The following is a 15,120-nucleotide window of genomic DNA, read 5'->3' on the forward strand; positions in this document are numbered from 1 at the left end:
AAATAAAAATACAAATATTCATAGAAGAAGAAAAAAAAGGAATCTATTTGAGAATTATGGATACATATTCATCAGTCTGCTAATAACTAATTCATTGCCACTGAGACAGAACTGACTTATAGCTGACCTTCCTGTGGGTTTTCAAAGACATAATTACATGGGAGGAGACTGGTTGTGTTTTTCCTGAGCGCAGGTGGTAGCTTTGATTTAGCAGTGCAATTCCTTACCCACTAGACCTCCAGAGTGCCCTTCACTTTTCTCGTCGTTGTTGTATACCAACAACTTGGAACCAACTCACAACTGACCCCCCAGCAGGTTTTCAGAGGCAGTAAATTGCAAGGGAGGAGATTTTCGTATTTCTCTTGTGAAGTAACTGGTAGATTCAAATTCAGTTCTCTGCAAAATGTCCCTTTGCGATGACAGCCCAATTCCTTACCAGAGTTTCTAGTAGAATCTCTGAAATTATCTGTTAAAAAGGGGACTAAGTATATTAAACACCAAATTATCTTAGTATCAGGGGAGAAACAATTTCCATTGGAGGGTAGCAGAAGAAAAGGGCAACTTTGTTGACATTAAAGAGTCTACTTGCCTGGCAAGCATAGAAGTGACCAGTTATTTTAACAACCACCTGGTCATTTTCATCAGGTGTCTGGTCACGAGGGACAACTACTTCTGCACTTGACAAATTCTGGAGCTCATTCACCTATGAAAGAGAAATAAAATTATGGTAATTTTTTTTTCAAAGTTGCTTTGTCCTGAACATGTAATCCAGTGATAATCTTAAAAGCTTGTGCATATTTTCCTCACTTCACGATATTTAAAGAAACTGACTTGCACAAAGTTATATGAATGAACAGCAAAACTGGATTGAAACCCAGCAATTGTAAGCACCTTTGAAAATGATTTACACATTCCATGTGTTTGAAATGGGAAACAGTGTACTGTTCAGTTACAAAGGTCCAAGTGTAGACAAAATGTTTACATTTTCATCTCATGATGTTACATGTTTGAACAATAAAAAGCTGAAGCCAGTGTCCTGTTTTCTTCCCCTTAAACACATGAGCCTGCACCCTCACACAGGTGGGCTCAGGGACAGGTACCGGGCACAGACCTGTTTTTAGGACTTGGCCAAGATTGGGGACGTAGGGTTCCTAAGTACCTTTCAGTGCTTTCCCCTTCATACCACTGCACAGGTTTTGCTGAAGTACTTGCCGTTTTGCCTCCTTTTCCAATAACTCTGCCAGCAGCAAAGGATGGCACTCTGATATGAGCTTCAAGTTTCACTTCTTCTTTAGGGCTAACGAAGTTTTCTTCTTTAATTTTGCCATAAATTCTTCCCTGAGCCTACAGATGAGAACATAGCCTACCATTGTACCGTCATTCATACCAAAACCACAAAAGTCTTAGGGTGTCACCTCATACATATATAAAATAACATGCTGTTGAGCAATTCACATTTGGAAGATAGGGAATTGCAACAAATCATATAAAGCAACCATTAAGGAAAACCCCAAATGAAAGACTTTTGGTTTTGAAAAGTAATTGTGGCTGTGTGCTGAGCTGACCCTTGAATTTCTATTGATACTCTATCAATTGGGTGTTCGACATACTTAAGGGAGGAATCAGGTAATAAAGCTCCTCGTTCACGTTCCACGTACCCGTTTGCCCCCTGTGCACACCCTTTAAAGGCCTACCTTGAACTGAGCCTCTGGAGGGCCAGTTATAATCACCATCCTCACTTTTGCATCTGGTGCTTCAGCTGGAGCAATCTATGACAGAGAGGGAGCAAGTTAGGACATTTTCTGGTTCCACTGATAAGAAAATTATAGCAATCTGACACTTGCACATGAACAAATAAACAAAAGCAAAGCCCACAAGACAGTTAAGAAGGTCTTTAAGGTAGGTTCACCAATTATGGCTCTAGCCACACACTAATTTACACTGTGTAGAGACCCATATACAACTTCTTATTTACTCCTCACTACATCCTGAAAAGGCATTACTTTCCACTTTATAAATGGGGGAAAACAAAGCTGGGGAGGAGTTATCTGAACTGTGATGACACCTTGGCTCTCCCCAGCCCACACTGCTGCTGTTCAGTGTGCTCCTGGCCTGCCAGTGACTCAAGTTCCCTGGGCTGCCTGTCTCTGCAACACATCCCCCTGAGATTCTGCTGTGTTTTCAGGCCACTGCCTCACACAATTTGCCACTTTTTAAGGGAAGGAAGTGACACTGCTTTTTAACTTTATCTTTGCTATGGAATTTCTCTTACAGAATTTATAAAGAATTTCTTTCTGAAGCTGTTTTCATAGAGTTTTGTTCTTTTTGGGTGGGGGGATGAAGGCCTAAGTTCACAAATCTATGACTAATAATTTCCTCAAAGGATGTCATGAAAGTAACATGAAATAACCAACAGTTGTTCTGAAAGACAAACATTTATGCCAGGCATGTCCTCATTAGTTAAAAATATGTATTTCTACTGTTTAAAAATAGGAAGCAAAAATGCTGTAATAATCACCTCAAATCACAAGAGATACCTGTCAATTACTTCCAACTGTCTGTTAGCCTTTTACTGCGCTTATGTTTACAATCAAAAGAATGTGTTTCTATCTAATGGAATTATGTTTTCTTCTTCCCTCAAGGTAAAGCTAACATTTCTGTCACCTAAAGCCAAACTGATACCATTTCTACTTTATGCTAGGCACTGTTAGGGCAAAACACTTCTTTTTCATTTCAGCTCTCAGAAGTATTCACAGGAAACCACTAGAGGAAAACTTACTGATTTTCACCTTTCCAGCTAGTTTACTTTTTATGATTTTTTTGTTTTGTTTTGTTTTTCTTTTTGTGATATTTTATAGTTTTCAGTGAAGTTTTAGTAGTTTAGTTCCAATTCTACCAAGTTCCATAACAATGATTAACCTTTATCAGTTTGTGAACATTCTTAATATTTCCATTCTGGTTGTTTGGCTTCCACTAACCTAGTTTTCCTGATGCCTTACTTCTGTATCTTTCTATTAATTATTAGATTTCTGGTTAATAATAGAGACGATTTAAAAAAACAACACAAAACTTTTCCCTTCTTAGAAAGTACTTTTCCCAGTACTAGTGCTAGAGGGTGATGGCTAAGAGTACAATCATCAAAGCTGGTGTATAAATTGCTATAATTCTTAATTTTTTAATTATACCCCTCAAATTTATTTTATATTGGTTTGCTTACAGAGTTTATTTACATTGTGTTTCACACTATCCTTCATTCACATTGTTTCATACAATCATTCTCATTCATTATATTTTATAAAATTAATCAACTTTGAACTATATCCCTGTCGGATCTTTCCGATTTCCTTTGCCAACCCCTTCCTCCACCCACCAGATTTGTGACCCTCTGATTTCTCCCTGCCTATCTTCACCCCTCTGCTTCTACCCTTCCTTCCTACTGTGAATTCGCATACAAGTTTTACTAGTTATCATTCTATTTTTAGAATAATTGTCTTATGCAGTATTCGTTATTATGGGACTGAGTTAGTTCACTCAGCATAATGGTCTCCGGTCCCTCCCAAGTTATATCACAATTTCTCAAGCCAATCGATTGTGGTTGGACATTTGGAATGCTTCCATGTTCTTGTGATAGTAAATAATGCTGCTATGAACATTACTGTACAAATATCTGTTTGTGACTAATTTTTCCAGGGTGCTTTAGCTCTTTAAAACCTGAAACAAACAAACATGTTCTCTGACCTCAGAACAGTGGAACACATGTAGAAATATCCTAAAACAGCTAACAAATTTTCTTAAGAGAAATCTCTTTGGAATCCTAATTCTAACAGCATAATAGATTGCTAGTTGTTGTTAAGTGCCATCGTGTATGACCCACAGTGACACTATTATCAACCTATCTGAGCCCTGTCTTATTATCCTGTGCCATCTTCATACCTCCTAATACACTAAAGCCCACTGTAGCAGTCACCATGTCAATCCACCTGGTCGAGAATCTTCCTCTCCTTTGCCGACCCTACTGTTCTGAGCATCATGTCCCTCTTCGAGGAAAAGCCTCACCTAGCCACAGGCCTTAAGTATGTGAGGTGAAGCCTTATCATCTTTGTCAGCAAAGAGCACTCTGGCTGTGCCCTCTCCAAGACACATTTGTTTGTTCTTTTAGCCATCCTTGGGATGTTCAGAGCTCATTTCTCAGTGTCTAACTGACACTGAAAAATTTCAGGACGTAGCATATGAGCAGGAGCCAATGGTAATGAAAGAGGAAGTGGAAGCTGCATTGAAGGCATGGGCAAAAAATAAGGCCCCAGAAATTGCTGGGATACCAATTAAGTTGCTTCAATTAACAGATGCAGACTTGGATGTGCTCACCAGTCTATGCCAGGAAATCTGGAAGACAGGTGTCAGGCCATTGGATTGGATTTGTTCCCATTCCCAAGAAAGGTGATGGAATAAAATGTGGGAATTATCGAACAGTATCATTTATATGACACATAAGCAAAATACTGCTGAAGATAATTAAAAAACAGCTTGAAGAGTACACAGGGAACTGCTAGAGGTTCAACCAGGATTTAGAAGAGGCCGTGGCACCAGGGATATCATTGCTTATGTCAGATGGATCCTGGCTTTATTGACTATGAAAAAGCATTTGACTGTGTGGATCATAATAAGTTATAGCTAACAAATCACTAGAGCACTGACTAATGTCAGCTGAGAGCAAGTGGACCAAGGCCACACTCAGAAAAACAAAGCTAGAAGGAACCCAAGTCTAAGGAGAAGGTAAGGAAGAGACATTCCACCAATCATGGATTATTTCTCTCCAGACTACCCTTTACAGAGAAAAGCATGAAATCTTAAGGTTTGAGATTTTTCTGTCACATCATATAACCCTGCCACATTCAATTCAAATTATCAAGTGACAAGTAATGTACTGTTGTTCTCAATGCACCAGAAAAGCCACACTGGCAGAACTGTACCTTGATAGAAGCTCCAGCAAAGCGAGAAAGCTGTTTGATGTGCTGTCCCTGCTTGCCAATAATGGCGCCGACTGAGAGGGCTGGGATAAACAGGTGAACGGTCTCCGTTTCTGAGTGCTGTTGGAAAAGCAGAATAGGACATGCATGCTTACTTCTTACAAATCTTTTATTACAGTCAGCACAGAGATGGGAACCTGCTCATGTTGGATTAGGAAAAGTTTGAAAAACTTCCACAATAAATTAACATGAATATGAATTTACTTAATATGTCAAGATTTTTTACAATGTATTTATCCTCAAAGCATTTGCATTTAAAACTTCCACTCTTCTCTATACAATCTTCTTAAACTTTAAAATGTCACTGGGTTAAAAGATTTAAAAGGAAGACATTAGAAAGTTCAAACATAATAGAGCAGATTAACAATACTTGCTTAAGCTTTAAAGATTAATACACACAATATAGCCAAGGCAGAGTTTAACAAGTATATACTGGGCTACAAATCAACAAATCTAATGCCACTCAAGAATATCAATTCCACACCTTACTCCAGTAGCCATTTATGTTTCATTTCAGTTTCACTTTTCTAATACAGAGAGAGACCAATTTGCATTAGTAGTGAAATATCCTCCACTATTTTCCCATAAAATTCTTATTTGCCTTTCCTCTTGCATACTGGAAAAAACCACCTAAAGATTAAAAAAGTATTCATTAATTTTCTCTCTTTCACTTCTCACTTCAAACCATTATATTATCTTCAAACAGCAGAGGTAAAGGACATAGTCACTTAGAGGATTTCACAGTGGCTAAGTTCCAGAGGTAAAAGGGTTAATTTGATAATGTTACCAGCTCTTAGATATAGAAGCAGTGCAAATACTCATCTAGTTTATAATTCTTTTACATTCTAACCACAGTAAGAACAACATGCTTCTAAGGATAAATGAATACCAAGAAATATTTAAAACTTCAACCCCTATTCTAGACTAAAATGACTCATTTTAGATTATGTTCAGCATTTGTGTAAGCATTTGTACTAAGACTGTATGAGATTCTACACAAGAATTTCTATTTTTTTGCTTGGTAAAATATTGTAGCACACTGAAAGTACTGTCAGTTGAAGGAAGTGCCCTTTGTGGCTCTACAAGTTGGGGTTTTTTTAAATTGTGATTTTTATGAAACTTTACAGAAAACCTGGATTTCCATTCATTATTGCAAATTTTCCTCCCTTCCCCCACTTCCAGTTTTCATTTCTCTTAAAAAAATTTCATTCATTGTTGCACAACCCCACCCCCTCCTCCCAGTCCATTTTGCTATGTACCTCTGATTCCAGACTACTGTCATGCAAATAATGACTAATAATATATTCCTTTTAAACAGTTCTTTCCTTCTTTTGTTTCAATGCAATGTACATTATTTATCCCCTCTTTTCTCAGTTTCCCCCCAACCCCCATGTCAGTCTCACTGTACAACAGTGGCATTATGCAGTACTTGTCCTTTTGTAACTGAGATATTTCACTCAGCATGTCCTCCAAGGCCACCCATTTGGTATAATATTTTATGAGTTTCTTGTTTTTCAGCATGGTGTGAATTTACTACAGCTTCTCTATCTATCAGTTTGTTGATGGGCACTTGGGTTGCTTCCATCTACTATTGTGAACAACACAGCAGTAATCATAGGTGTACATACATCTGTTTGGGTGGCAGTTCTGGTTTCTTTAGAGTATATTTCCACTAGTGCAATTGCTGGATCAAATGGCATTTCTATTTCCAACATTTTGAGAAAGCCCCATACTGCCTTCCACTGTGGTTGCACCATTTTACACTCCCACCAACAGTGAATAAGGGTTTCTCCACAACTTCACCAGCATTTGGTGTTTGCTGCTCTGTTGAACTCTGCTATTGTTATTGGGGTGAGATGATATCTCGTACTTGTGTTTTGATTTGCATCTCTCTTAGAGCTAGAAATTTTGAACATTTCTTCATGTGTTTGTTTGGTGAAGTGTCTGTTTATACCATGTGTCAATTTTGTGATTGGTTGTTTATCTTGTTGAGATGCTGGAGTACTCTATAAATTTTAGATATAAGTCCACATCAGACATGTCATTACCAAATTTTTCCCCAGTCTGTGGATTTTCCTTTTTACCACCCTGTTGGAGAAGTTTTTTGATGTGCATAGGGATTTGATTCTTAGAAGGTTCCATTCATCCATTTTATTCTCTCCTGCTTGTAGATGCTACAAGATTCTTAGAATATACACAGAAAAGGGTTAATCTTTCCATTCAACTCTTGATTCCATTTATTTGCAACAGGGCCCACTCCTGGACCCAGAAATGCTATAGCTATTTATCAGTCAGTGACACCAGGTACAATTATGTCATTCTTCACTATTTCCAAAAGTGTCTCTCTTTGGAAGGCACTTAAGAACAAACAGGAATGTTTTGGAGAAAGTAGGCAGAGTGCTCCTTAGAGGCAAGGGTGATAAAACTTCCTCTCACATACTTTGAGCATGGTATTAGGAGAGGCTATTACTTGGAAAGAGACATCATGCTTGGAGAAGTGGAAAGTCAGGGCAAGAGAGAAACACCATCAATGAGATGTTTTGATACGGTGTCTGCAGCAATGGGCTCAAGTATGCCAGAGATGGCGAGGATGGCATAAGACTGGACAGGGTTCAGAGCTACTGTTTGCAGGGTCACTATGAGTTGTACTCAATGGCACATAACAACAACATTTATCTCACAGCAGCCAGAGTTAATGTGAGCTCCATATACCACTATCCCTAGGGGTCACTTTATATAACTAGATAGGTCAATTAAATATTTACACTAAATATAAACTAGTGAAGAATTAATCTGTCATTCTGATTCTTAAATAATCAAGGTCATAAAAATATTACCAAACAAAAAAAGTCCTGGCCTAAATTATTTCACTGGTGAATTCTATCAAACATTCAGAAGAGTGGACATAGATTCTACTTAGAATACAGAAAAAGATGGGTACTCCCAAATTCATTCTATGAAGCAAGCATAACACTGATACCAACTCTAAGCAAAAATACCATTAAAAATGAAAATTCTAGACCAAGATCCCCCGAGAACATGGATGTGAAAATTTTCAACAAAATACTAGCCAATAGAATCTGACATTCTATAAAATCAACACCCTTTCCTGACACACTAAAGAAAATAGAAATCAACTTCCTGAATCTACATTATTTTTTAAAGATGTTCTCCTCCTGGGAATATGAGGCAGCTCACATACACATGTGACACCCAGGAAGTGGGTTCTGTGGTACAAATTATTCAGAGTGCTAAGCCACATTTTCAGAGTACAGAAGCCTAAATTATAATGTTTAATTCCATGACAAAGCCAGAACAAGGAGTAATAAGCTTCTTCCACATACACTGGTGAGTTTATGTCCCTAATCCAGTTCAGAAAGCCCACTAGCATTACCATTTCTTGTTACACATTCCTTGCAAGTAAATCAGTGTTCAGTCATATTATCCTGAACTCTTCTTTCCAAATCCCCTTGATATATCCTTTAAGGTTGAAGGATATTCACAGGACACAGACTGCTTCCCATTGAGTTTCTGCCAGCTGCCTATCGGCTGAGCTTCCTCTGGACTGCTTGGCAGGCTATGATATAGCTTGAAATAACAAAAAGAACAAAGCCGCACAACTGAAAGTTTGCATAACTGGTTAAGTCTGCCAATGAGTAATTCCTAATCATCTATCGGGAGGAGATACAGGAATGAGCAAACAGCAAGGTTAAGTGTATTTAGTTTGTGGGGAATAAACTCTAAGACATCATAAAGGCACGGAGACATGCACGCCAGCCAACAAGCTCAGCCGCCGGGAATGTGGACATATGCCAGGGTTTCCCTCTGCCTTAGAAGATAGATACTCCTGGGTTTTGGTTTTGTTTCTAATGGATTCATTCTGGAATTGAAATCAAGTTTATGCAATTCCATGAACAAAAAAACAGAATAGTGAAGTCTAACAAATAAACAGGGGAGGAAAGCCACAACAGTTTACCCTCATTCAAGTAACCCAGACCTCCTAGAGATAACTGCTCATGTGTGCAATGGAGCATTTTTAAATTACTTAATGACAAAAGTTGAGGTCACAGTAAGAAATGCTATGGATTAGGACTAAGAAAAGCCATGAGCAAGAGCAAGCTCGCACTCTTATGCATGTGTATATATATATGTTATTGAATGCTTTGAGTGGGAAACGACCCATAGCTGACCCTACAGCGGGTTTCAGAGGTAGCTAACACGTTGCCAGCACACTTTTAAATTGACGACCGTCCTTAGAAACTCATCCTCCCCCCCCTATTGTTTATGACTGCCATATGAAATTGAGTCATATGTTTGGAAGTGAAAATTAATTAAAATGTGCAGGATGGCTATAGCCGTCATTTGTGGCAACATGTTAATAACATGGGAAAAGATTGTCCATTCTTCTTCCAGAGAACAGCTGGTGGATTAGAACCAAGTGCCTTTGGGACTGCAGCACAGCTTCTTACCACTAGGTCATCAGAGCTCCCTTAAAAAAAAAATACACACACACACACACACACACACACACACACACACACAATATGCATTGTAAAGAGCACCATAACTCGTCGAGAAAAGCTTTAACTTTCTTACTCTTTTTCTATACAAGGAAGGTCAGCAATCCTAGCGATTTCTGGAGAAGGTTCTACCAAAATTAGGAAGACAACAGCTTTGGGGTAATTTCTGCCAACCAACCACAATCTGCCAAGACTATCCAGTTATGCACGGGGCTGTGCCAGTTTCAGTGCTTGCCCTGCTCACTAGCTGCCAATTCCCTCTTCCCTACTGTTCGAGCATTTCTGAAAGGAGCATTTCCTGTCATTTATAAGCTATAAGTTTGCCAACTATTGCAAGAGCCAGCTGCCAGGCAGGAATTAGAGAATTTTTTTTCCTGTTGGAAGAATGAACTCTTTAGCTCTTTGGCGTGGGGGTGGGGAGATGAACCTGGCAGGTTCTGGAAATAAGAACATGTTATGGGAAGAAGGATGGGCAGAATTCAAGCATGAAACATTGGCAAGGGATTTATCCAAAGTCAAGATACATCAATTCTACTTTTCTGTTACAAAGCAGAAATGAGAAAGAACCTCTAAAAAGAGGAAGGCATAATTAAAGAGTTAGTCTCTTTAGAAATATTATTCATTGAAATCTACTCCTTGCCATGGAATAAAAGCAGAGATTCCTCATCAGCCTGCAAGACAAAGATACAGAGAGGATCTAAGGAAGGAACCTGCCTTCCCTGTGAGCAGTTAGGAACACCACACTTCTCAGCAGCTAGCCACATCAGGACACAGTGGAAGAACCGCTTTAAAGTTCTGATGGAGAAAATATTTGTTACCCTTTATTCTTTAACGCAGCTTTTAGAAAATCACATCACAGGCCCACAACACACTGCCTTTGGGTTAGCAACACAACTTGCAAGGGTCTACAACTAGAGACTACACAACAAGAGCTTCCCAGATGGAAGAGATAGGCTATAGAAGACAATGGCAGTAAGAGGAGCAATTGGTCAAGTTTTATGTATTTAACTACTGTCTGTAAAAGCAATGCTAAGTTTCCATTTCAAATTGTGGTTGCCACTTAGATACTCTTAAGAGGTAATTGTTACTCATTGGTACTCAGAAAGGAACAAACCTCCTAACAGTAGACAGTAAAGGCAAAACCACCCAGCCAAGTATCTCCACACCTGTCTGACCCCCAAAACATGTAAATAACTGTTCTCTTAAATTTAAACCAGAAAACTACACGACAAGCATTTGGAATTTTCGAGTTCCCTTTGTGTATTCCCTTTATTTAGATGAAAATATTCAGCAAGGGTAGAATGTGAAACATGGAAATTTCTCTTCCAGAATTAGATTTTTCCTTCCCTTTTAATGGAACTTACAAGCTTGCTTCCTCTCTCACAAACTCTCAGATTTGTTTAAGAGTTATTCCTGCTAAATCCTTGGAACTCTGGAGGACTAGTGGTAAGAAACTTCACCACACGGTTCAAATCCACCAGGTGCTCCATGGGAGAAGGATGGGCAGTCTCCTCCTATGTGATTTCCTACCTCTGAAAACCTGCTGGAGGGTCAGCTATCATTCATTTCCAACTCCACAAAAAGCAACAACTGCAAAGTCCAGGAGGGCAGAGTCAGTTACCCTCACAGCCTAGGCTCCATACCTTTTAGAAATACACCTTGCATTCTTGATGGGTGTATGGCTGCCCCAAACACAGATGGATCTCCAGCTTCTCTTGTAGCTAAGCTGTGACCAGATGGTATGTTCTGACTGGCAGCAGAAGCACAGGAGGGCAATTTTCGGGCAGTAGCCTTAAGTGAGGGAGTTCTGGCAGCCCAGTCCAAAGGCAGTTGAGCTGCTAACCCAAAAGCCTCTCATTTCCGGCAGCAGTGCAAAGTCATCTGCTGCTCTGAGGGAGAAAGATGGGCAGTCTCTTCTTATTGCAGTTTACAGACTCAGAAACCCAGGCAGCGTCAGCAAGGAGTCAGTTCCAAGCTGACAGTATTAAGTGCACGAGTATCCTTTAATGTGGGAGCTCTGGCAGGGTTGTCCGAATCAAGCTGCACTGCTCACCCCAATGCCTTGAATCTACCAGCAGCTCCACTGGGAAAATGCGGGCAGTCTCCTACAGTTACAACTTACAGCCTCGGAAACCCACTGGAGGGTCACTATGAGTCAGAAGGCAGTGAGATAAGCAAGTCCTTAAATGCAGAAGTTACCAGTTTACCACCTTTTCCAACTCCCATGCCACACCCCCCCGCCAAACCCGGAACCATGGAGGCATCAAAGAACCAGAGAGAGAGAAAAAGCTCTTGCTGTGTCAGAAAGCCTTTTTATTATTATTATTTTTTTTTTTTTGCCAGAAAGTCTTAAGTGAAGGAATTTTGTAGAACTAAAGAGATAGTCCAAACGAGGCTTCAAAGGGCAAGTAGGAAGCTTGTCTGTGAACAAGTACTAACTATCACAAGAAACACAGACAGATATACACAAGGCTAGGTTGGCAAGAACAGCTGGCAACCTCTACATACCTGTAGAAGGTATCAAAGCCGGTGCCATCAATGGTGTGAGCCCAAAGGTTGAAAGGAGCTGCAGCTCCTTCACCTTTGCCAGATCTTCAGTGGCACCTCTGCTAAGCTCAACAAAGGGTAACATGCAACCCTTTATCACATAGGGGAGGGGAGAAGCCAAATCTGTGCATGAACTGATCTATAAGCATGACTGTGGCACAAGCAGTAGATGGGAATCACTCCATAGAACACTTTGACTCATGACCTCTTAGCAAATACAGCAACGTCTCCATAGAGGATCGGATTCAGAACATCTGCCCTGTTGGAAAATGCTTCAAAGAAGCAAATGACTTTCTGTGACTCTGCTGCAAAGATCTCAGGGGGGAAAAAATCTCAGCAAGGAGTTTAAAAGCAAAGATGCTCTTCTGAAGGCTGAAGTGTGCCTGACACAAATGCCTGGAAGACCTGGATAATCACTAAAGAAGACCAAGAAGAATCGTGCCTTTGAGTTATGGAATTGGCACAGAATATTGAAAATGTCTTCAAATTCCACAAGAACCAACAGATTCCCAGAATCTGTTGGCCTTGGAAGATGTCTTCTCTTAAAACCATCTTTATTTTTCTAATGACATGGCAATTCAAACACAGCAGTGGACAGAAGAAAATAGACTAAATCCAGAGGATACTTATATTTTTTTATACATTTACAAGTGGCTCACTTTAGAAATTTCTGCTGTCACTTTAGAGTGACAACAAAGATTTTCAATCATTATATTGGATTTTATAAGCACTGGAAGAAATATGTACTTAAAATAAGGTATGCATATTTAGTTTTGTCAAAAATCTTACAATGACGTATCTGCATTAAGCATGAAAAACATACAAGAATGTTATGTTCCCCTATTGAAACATGACATGTGTAAATAGAAGAGTTAAAACGACATCTCAGATTACAAATTAGGAAAGTGAGGAATGTTAGTGACTTGCTTAGAAAGCTAAGGGGAGAAATTTAGGTTATATGTGAACATCTCTAACACAGAATTGAAATGATCAGGATCTGGTGCTATTTTCTCTTTAAAAAGTCTTATTTTGCATAGAATTTGGTTGTCAAAATTTTATAAAAATACATGGCATATGTTTATACTAAAACAACATAAAAACTTATTAGGAATGCAACCAGTTTATGTGTTTAGCCGATTACAGAAATATTGCATTTAGGCAGAAAGCTAAGAAAATTAAAGATAAAAAATGTCTATGGTAGGGAACACAGAGAGACTAAAGTACATTTTTGTTTTACAGAAATTAATTAGGGCAAGTGTGCTAAACATTTCTTATAAGACTGATATTCATTAGGATTTCTTTCTTAGTGTAATTTGGAGACTCTATTACCTAAATGAAGAATACAAGTGTCCCTATATTTAAAAAAGAAAAACAACATAACAAGTGTTTTAAATTGCACAGTTAATACCTGATGTTTAAATTGTAAATGTCTGGCTCAGCTTAAATTACTCAGTTTTGTTATATGGTTTCTAAGCCCAATTACAACAGAAGCAGCAGATTAAATATAAGAAAATGCTAAAAGGGCCGGAGTAAAAGCAGAAATGTGCATACACAATGGGGGGCAAGAGCTCAGAGCTCCTCAAAGTCTGTTGTTGGTCTCAAGGACAAAGGAAATGCTCATCCTCAAAGGGATGAAACATGGGCAATCCCAGCAATCTGGCCCTCGAAGGATTTCAACCTGCATTTTTTTCTGTATGTATTCTAGGCGCTCTGGTGGCCTATTGGTAAGGAAGAGCACCGTCAACCCAGAGGCACATGGTTCAAATCCACCAGCTCCTCCAAAAGAGAAAGATGGTCAATCTTATCCTGTGCAATTTACTGTCTGTAAGAACCTGTTGGAGGTTCAGCTAAGGGCTGGTTCCGATTTGACAGTACGTAACAGCAGCAGCAACAGCAGCACTGCACTGGTGTGAGACACCACTCAATCACTAAATGGTGGGTGCTGTCAGATGCCATCAAGGTGGCTCTGACTCAGGCAGCCCCGTGTATAACAGAACAAAATCTTGTCTGGTAACCTGTGCCATCCTCCCTATCTCTGCCGTGCATAAGCCCATTACTGCCATCATTGGGTTAACCCACCTGATGGTCTTCCCCTTTATTGCTGACTATCTACTAGCTTGATGACTGTTCCCTATACTGGTAATTGGGCCAAAGGATGTGAGATGAAGTCTAAGGAACCTTGTTCTTCCAAAGTTGCATTTCTCACAAGACAGATTTGTTTGTTCGTTAGCAGGCCACAGTATATTCAATATTCTTTCACAACACCCAACATTTAAAGATCAGCTCTTCTTTGATCTTCCTTATTCATCATCCAACTTTCCTATTAAATGGTAAGAGAACCAAGTAGGTAAAGGAAGAGAGGTAAAAACAAATCCAAGAAGAACTTACAATGGTATTAATTTTATTTTACATGTTTGTCCATCTTCAATTATCATTGAAAATACAACCTAATTATGAACTACCTTCAAAACAATTTCTTGTACCAAGTATCTGTTGTGCTAAAATATTTTCACACTCTCATTGGTCTCTTTTGAAAAAAAAAATTAATAAATTCAACCTCAAGGGAAATGCTTTTCTTAAAAAATAAACTTCTTAATATGATCTCAATTCTCAAGCCAATTCTAATATGTTTAGAAATAAACCTAAGTAAAAATATGTTTTATTTCTTTACCTCTTTACCAAATAATAGAAACCAAAGCTGCTTAATACTTACACATACACAAACATACCTGTGAGCAAACTCATCTGAGCTCACTAGTTAGAAAAGCACACTTTCTAGTAACAAGTTACTAGAGAATTTATTGTGAATTCTCTCTCCCCTAGCAACCCTTTCCTCCCCAGATGGTCAAAATGGAAAATGTCAGGTCTTTCCTAGTAGTTAACGTCCAGGTGAAAGAATCACTTTTTCTCCAAGATTTAAAAAAACCCCGCCGGCGCTGGCTGAAAATCGCCTGTGACTTCATCCATAGCCACTGGTGAGAGTCAGCGCCCAGAGCCATCAGGGGCTTTATGCTCATTGTCCACTG

The 15,120-nt window shown here is 39.1% G+C and overlaps 1 protein-coding gene across 2 annotated transcripts in view; it reads right to left on the reverse strand.

Annotated features, from left to right (window-relative positions):
* IGF2BP3 (insulin-like growth factor 2 mRNA binding protein 3) overlaps nucleotides 1-15,120 on the reverse strand; it is a 189,452-nt gene that overhangs the window by 14,696 nt on the left and 159,636 nt on the right. The window contains exons 11-15 of one of the 2 annotated variants that reach the window (XM_006880297.1): nucleotides 13,018-13,020; nucleotides 4,971-5,087; nucleotides 1,695-1,769; nucleotides 1,213-1,344; nucleotides 590-703 (exon numbers count right to left, since the gene is read on the reverse strand). In XM_006880297.1, the coding sequence (XP_006880359.1) occupies nucleotides 590-703; nucleotides 1,213-1,344; nucleotides 1,695-1,769; nucleotides 4,971-5,087; nucleotides 13,018-13,020 (441 nt within the window). The remainder of the gene's footprint in view (nucleotides 1-589; nucleotides 704-1,212; nucleotides 1,345-1,694; nucleotides 1,770-4,970; nucleotides 5,088-13,017; nucleotides 13,021-15,120) is intronic. The other variant, XM_006880296.1, reaches the window with a different exon arrangement.

Source organism: Elephantulus edwardii, unplaced genomic scaffold (assembly GCF_000299155.1).
Source record: "Elephantulus edwardii isolate Elephantulus edwardi_28Jun2011 unplaced genomic scaffold, EleEdw1.0 scaffold00007, whole genome shotgun sequence".
Lineage (NCBI taxonomy): Eukaryota > Metazoa > Chordata > Mammalia > Macroscelidea > Macroscelididae > Elephantulus > Elephantulus edwardii.